General features: G+C 37.1%; 1 protein-coding gene across 1 annotated transcript; it reads right to left on the minus strand.

The window, feature by feature from the left end:
• Positions 1 to 5395: 5395 nt before the first annotated feature.
• Positions 5396 to 6227, minus strand: LOC120908240. The gene is made up of 2 exons (XM_040319168.1): positions 5582 to 6227; positions 5396 to 5508 (listed from the first exon to the last, which is right to left on the minus strand). Exons 1-2 carry the CDS (start codon positions 6032 to 6034, stop codon positions 5497 to 5499), a joined length of 465 nt encoding a protein of 154 aa, XP_040175102.1. The 5' UTR covers positions 6035 to 6227; the 3' UTR covers positions 5396 to 5496.
• Between the last annotated feature and the right edge of the window lie 514 nt (positions 6228 to 6741).

A 6741-nucleotide genomic window follows, 5' to 3' on the forward strand; every position in this document is an offset into this window, starting at 1 on the left:
TGAAGAAAACGACTGTTCAGAGTGAAGATATCTTAGTTTCTACGGATTCAGAATGAAGAAAACGACTGTTCAGAGTGAAGATATTTTAGTTTCTACGGATTCAGAATGAAGAAAACGACTGTTCAGAGTGAAGATATTTTAGTTTCTACGGATTCAGAATGAAGAAAACGACTGTTCAGAGTGAAGATATTTTAGTTTCTACGGAGTTCAGAATGAAGAAAACGACTGTTCAGAGTGAAGATATTTTAGTTTCTACGGATTCAGAATGAAGAAAACGACTGTTCAGAGTGAAGATATTTTAGTTTCTACGGATTCAGAATGAAGAAAACGACTGTTCAGAGTGAAGATATCTTAGTTTCTATGGATTCAGAATGAAGAAAACGACTGTTCAGAGTGAAGATATTTTAGTTTCTACGGATTCAGAATGAAGAAAACGACTGTTCAGAGTGAAGATATTTTAGTTTCTACGGATTCAGAATGAAGAAAACGACTGTTCAGAGTGAAGATATTTTAGTTTCTACGGATTCAGAATGAAGAAAACGACTGTTCAGAGTGAAGATATTTTAGTTTCTAAGGATTCAGAATGAAGAAAACGACTGTTCAGAGTGAAGATATCTTAGTTTCTACGGATTCAGAATGAAGAAAACGACTGTTCAGAGTGAAGATATTTTAGTTTCTACGGATTCAGAATGAAGAAAACGACTGTTCAGAGTGAAGATATTTTAGTTTCTATGGATTCAGAATGAAGAAAACGACTGTTCAGAGTGAAGATATCTTAGTTTCTAAGGATTCAGAATGAAGAAAACGACTGTTCAGAGTGAAGATATTTTAGTTTCTACGGATTCAGAATGAAGAAAACGACTGTTCAGAGTGAAGATATTTTAGTTTCTACGGATTCAGAATGAAGAAAACGACTGTTCAGAGTGAAGATATTTTAGTTTCTACGGATTCAGAATGAAGAAAACGACTGTTCAGAGTGAAGATATCTTAGTTTCTACGGATTCAGAATGAAGAAAACGACTGTTCAGAGTGAAGATATCTTAGTTTCTATGGATTCAGAATGAAGAAAACGACTGTTCAGAGTGAAGATATTTTAGTTTCTGGATTCAGAATGAAGAAAACGACTGTTCAGAGTGAAGATATTTTAGTTTCTACGGATTCAGAATGAAGAAAACGACTGTTCAGAGTGAAGATATTTTAGTTTCTATGGATTCAGAATGAAGAAAACGACTGTTCAGAGTGAAGATATTTTAGTTTCTATGGATTCAGAATGAAGAAAACGACTGTTCAGAGTGAAGATATTTTAGTTTCTATGGATTCAGAATGAAGAAAACGACTGTTCAGAGTGAAGATATTTTAGTTTCTATGGATTCAGAATGAAGAAAACGACTGTTCAGAGTGAAGATATTTTAGTTTCTATGGATTCAGAATGAAGAAAACGACTGTTCAGAGTGAAGATATTTTAGTTTCTACGGATTCAGAATGAAGAAAACGACTGTTCAGAGTGAAGATATTTTAGTTTCTACGGATTCAGAATGAAGAAAACGACTGTTCAGAGTGAAGATATTTTAGTTTCTACGGATTCAGAATGAAGAAAACGACTGTTCAGAGTGAAGATATTTTAGTTTCTACGGATTCAGAATGAAGAAAACGACTGTTCAGAGTGAAGATATCTTAGTTTCTATGGATTCAGAATGAAGAAAACGACTGTTCAGAGTGAAGATATTTTAGTTTCTATGGATTCAGAATGAAGAAAACGACTGTTCAGAGTGAAGATATCTTAGTTTCTAAGGATTCAGAATGAAGAAAACGACTGTTCAGAGTGAAGATATTTTAGTTTCTACGGATTCAGAATGAAGAAAACGACTGTTCAGAGTGAAGATATTTTAGTTTCTATGGATTCAGAATGAAGAAAACGACTGTTCAGAGTGAAGATATCTTAGTTCATAAGGATTCAGAATGAAGAAAACGACTGTTCAAAGTGAAGATATCTTAGTTTCTATGGATTCAGAAAGAAAACGACTGTTCAAGGTAAAGATATCTTAGTTTATACGGATTCAGAATGAAGAAAACGACTGTTCAGAGTGAAGATATTTTAGTTTCTAAGGATTCAAAATGAAGAAAACGACTGTTCAGAGTGAGGATATCTTAGTTTCTATGGATTCAGAATAAAGTAAACGACTGTTCAGAGTGAAGATATCTTAGTTTCTATGGATTCAGAATGAAGAAAACGACTGTTCAGAGTGAAGATATCTTAGTTTCTGTAGGAGGCGAGCTGAACGTAGGGACATAAGGACGTAAGGACAGCAGACACAGATTCACGTGTTTTTCTGTTAACAGTTCAGCGTGAATTGACTTCTTTATTATTTTTGTTGACAGTTCACATCTTTTTGACATTTGTATAAAATGCAAAGGTATGTACATATGTGTCATTTGACGTTTAATGCCTACACATGACAGTTCGGATTCTGTTTGTCTACAACTCGGCTATCCTGAGCATTTAATTGCCCTCAATTAAATCTAATTTTAAGTGAATGTTGTCGTTAAGTTTCGTTGGTCTCAATAACCTCGGAAGGTTCTATCCATTTTCTTAATTTATTTGCTTCTAAAACTCCATCGTATGGAATTTGGGTTATCTGACAACCTTCTATATCCTTAATAACATAGCGATCGTTAGGTAAAATCTTATGTACAATGTATGGCCCTTTAAATTTTGGAATCAACTTTTTGTTTTGGTTCACGGTGGTGTCAACGTTTCTTATTACAACAAAATCACCTATTTAGAATTCGGGAGCGGGTTTGTGGTTTTTACGGAATTAGGTTTCATTAATTTCCTGAGATCTTTTTATATTTTCTGATGCTTTATTACGATTTTCAGCTAGGTCTCGAGCTATATCGGTATAATTTTTCTCATCAAGAAACTCGGTCAATTCATCAACATCATGACCTCTTTGTTCGACGCCAAAGAGGAGAATAGAAGGGACAAAATTTGTAGATGCGTGCTTGGTATTATTCAATGCAATTTCGGCTGCGCGTAAATGTGAACTCCAATCAGAATGATCAGGACTATTTGAGAGTTTACTAAGAATTGGGCGAAGAATGCGGTTAACTCGTTCGACCTGTCCATTCGCTTGAGGTGAACATGTTGCATTTGAGACGTGTTTAATGCCATTATTTTCAAGAAAATTTTCAAAACAGATTGGAAGTAAAGCATGTTGCTCGATCTGTAATAATTCGCTTCGGACGACTGTAATAAGACATATATTGATTGAGAATGTTACAGACTTCTTGAGCATTTGTAGAGCGAGTAGCATAAATTTTAGTAAATTTTGTAAAAGCGTCGATGACCACCAAAATATACTTTCTCTGCGACCTCACTGATGGCAAGGGACCCAAATGGTCAATATGAAGTGTATCAAATGGTGTTCCTTCCTTGGGGATGCTATGCAGATTTCTATTATTGATGCGGGGAGGGGCGGAATATACAATACATTTCAAGCAATTTCTTATAAAATGTTCCACTCGAGGCTTCATACAAGGAAACCAGTAATGATTGCTTATTTTGTCACATGTCTTATCTACTGCTAAGAGTGGCCGATCTTTTCATGGGTATGTCGAATGATGTTATCTATCATCTCATGAACACAGCACAATTAGCTTGCAGTCTGCTCAGGGCATCGACATGACACATTGAAGCACCAGAACGATGTTGGATGGAGTATTCATAATTTTCGAGAAAAAGCGACCATCGAGCAATTTTTGCAGAGGAATTACGATTTTTAAGGGTTTCTACAAGTGAATTACAGTCTGTGATGATTTTTATCGGAATTGCGTGGACCTAAACGTGAAATCGTTTTAATGCGTATATAATAAAAAGCGTTTCCAATTCATAACTGTGAAGCTTAGCTTCATCTTTTGTTGTGTTTTTAGAGAAAAAAGCTAGAGGATGGAATTTTCCATCATCTTGTTTTTGTAATAGAACTGCTCCAAAACCAGAAGAACTGCAGTGTAGTTCCGTTTCACGCTTCGGATCAAAAATTGCCAAGACAGGAGACTGTATAAGTTTGTCACGTAGCGAACAGAATGCTTCTTCACATGATGAATCAAACTCAAAACGCTTATCATTTTGCAATAAATTGGTCAAGGGTTTTGCTATGTTGAAAAAGGAAGGGACAAATTTGCGAAAATAGGAGAAAAGTCCCAAGCACCTTCGTACTTGTTTGGTATTTGTTGGCATAGGATAATTTTTATAGCCGTTATATGCCTATCGCTAGGGCGTATTCCACATGAATTTGCTCTATACCCCAAGTAATCCAGTTCTTGTTGAGCAAACTGACATTTGTCTAGTCGAAGCTCCAATCCGTTATGTCGTATTTTTCTAAGGACGGCAATAAGTGTGTTCAAATGGGACTTAAAATCCGTTGAAGCAATTATAATATCGTCTAGATATACAACTAGTTTATCTGCTTCGATAAATTCCCGGAGCATCGTGTTGATGAAACGTTGAAACTCAGAAAGAGCATTTTTCAATCCGAAAGGCATTTTAAGATACTCATACTGACCATCAGGAGTCACAAAGGAAGTATACTTGGTGGAATCCTCGTGCATTTTTACTTGGTGAAAGCCGCTTTTAGATCCAGCAGAGAAAAAACTCGTTTATTACTCAAATGCTCTAGACATGTCTCGATCAACGGCAGGGGGAAATTATCTCGGATCGTAATTTTATTAAGAGGTCTGTAATCAATACACATACGGATTTCTCCGTTCTTCTTTCTAACTAAAACAAGTGCCGAGGCATATGGCGAATTACTGGGACGAATAATTTTTTTTCTAAAAGATCATTTACTATTTCTCGTACTTGATTCCGTTCTCCGTAAGACAATCGGCGAAGTTTTGTATATAGAGGCATATCATGAATAAGACTGATTTTCATTCTATGATCGGGTGAAATGATTTTATCAGGCGGGTAATTAATGTAATTTTGATGAATGGAACTTAATAGAGCAGCATTTTCATCGCTACTAATATGTTTGCCTATTTTTAATTCTTCCACTTCATTCACGTCAGGTAAATCAATAGCACAAATTTCTGCAAATGCCTCACTTTGACTGTCATGATACTCTTCAGGACATAGTCTTTCTAGCTTAGTCGGTATTGATTCTAGTGTATATTGAGCCAACGAAATACTGTGAGCAGGTGAAGACATGCATACATCGCTGTTAGGAGTGAGATTTTCTTTATTGAATTCATTGTTTAAATTGCGTTGACAAAGAAAAATATTACATTTTTTTAATAGATCACGACCTATGATCATCGGCCAAGCAATACTTTCACTGGGTAGGATAATAAATGGATGTTCTAATTGATTCTTCTGAAACTTGACTTGGCATAAAACCTCACCACAGACGACTAATCTCTGGTTTCCGAGTCCCTGATATAGTGAAATTGAAGGTGGTTGCAAAAGAGTTTTGGGCACTACAGCAGAATCTATAAAGCTCACTGGGCTTCCTGTATCGAGAAGAGAACGTATGCATGTCATCACACTACTCTGACCTTTTTGATCTTTGAAGGCAACACTCACCTGTTGAAATTCTTCTAGATCCGTATTAAATGTTTCCTGCTGTACGTTATCCTGAACTGAGTGATGAGCTGCTGCCGATGGAATGATTATGTTGTTCGGGCAATTACGAGCAGCGTGTCCAGCTTGGTGACATTTGAAGCACGATCCTGGTGGTCTACGCGGCATTGGGCAGGAACTTTTATAATGCCCGAATTTCGAACAGTTGTAGCATCTTACTTCACTTTGTTGGTTGCTTGATGATCCTAACGGCTGGCAGATGGACCCTGATGATGATGGTGTGGCAGCATTACGTGGACGAATCTCCTCATATCTTTTCAGCAGTTGTTTTAAATCGCCCATAGATTTTGCAGAAAATCTAATCCATGCCTCGTTGATGGGATCACCGATTCCATCGATGATAATATTAATTAAATCCATTTCTGGGATGGGTACATCGCATGCCATAGCTTGCATGTCCAAAATATACCTTATGACGGGTTCGTTTCGTGCAAGTCGTCGTCCTCTCAGTTGCTTGTATACACTCTCTAAAGATGTGGTTGTGCCGAAATTTTGTATCAGATGGTTTTTCAACTCATGATATGTTGTAACGTCTAGGGATTTAGCAAACAAAGCAGCAGTACCGGTAAGCAATTGGCGTGTACTGTGGAACTTCCTAGTATCATCCATGCGATAGGGAAGAAATGCACGCTCAAGTTCCTTGAACCATCGCTCAACATGCTCTCTTTTATCACCGCTGAATACATCGACAAATTCATTGAACTTGATGAATAACGGTTGTTGCGTTGTATGTGTAACAACCGGAGCTTCGAGGAGACTAATTCGCTGCTTTAGTTCAAGTATTTCGAGTTTTTTCTTGAGAAGTTCTATCTCTTCATGTACACTTGGAGCGGTGTTTATTGGGTTTGGAACCAAATGTGTGACGTTTTCTAGGGTTCCGACTAAAGTTGAATCATGCGATACCGCATTGTTCTCAGCATGCCTTACAGCACTACGCAAAATGGCGGCGCCATTGTTCTCAGCATTGACCAGCTCGGTTGGCAATGCTAAATTGCTCTCTGCTTTCGGGGTTTCAATATCCGCGGGAACATCGCTTAACACGCCTAGTTCATCGATATTTCCAACGTTTGCAATGTACAATTCACGTAATTGTGAAATTGTAG

The sequence above is a fragment of the Anopheles arabiensis genome (assembly GCF_016920715.1).
Source record: "Anopheles arabiensis isolate DONGOLA chromosome X unlocalized genomic scaffold, AaraD3 X_pericentromeric_contig0052, whole genome shotgun sequence".
NCBI lineage: Eukaryota > Metazoa > Arthropoda > Insecta > Diptera > Culicidae > Anopheles > Anopheles arabiensis.

Excerpts from the sequence above, each read along its gene's own strand:
- LOC120908240 (XM_040319168.1), bottom strand. The coding sequence starts at position 6,034 with ATGCAAGCTATGGCATGCGATGTACCCATCCCAGAAATGGATTTAATT.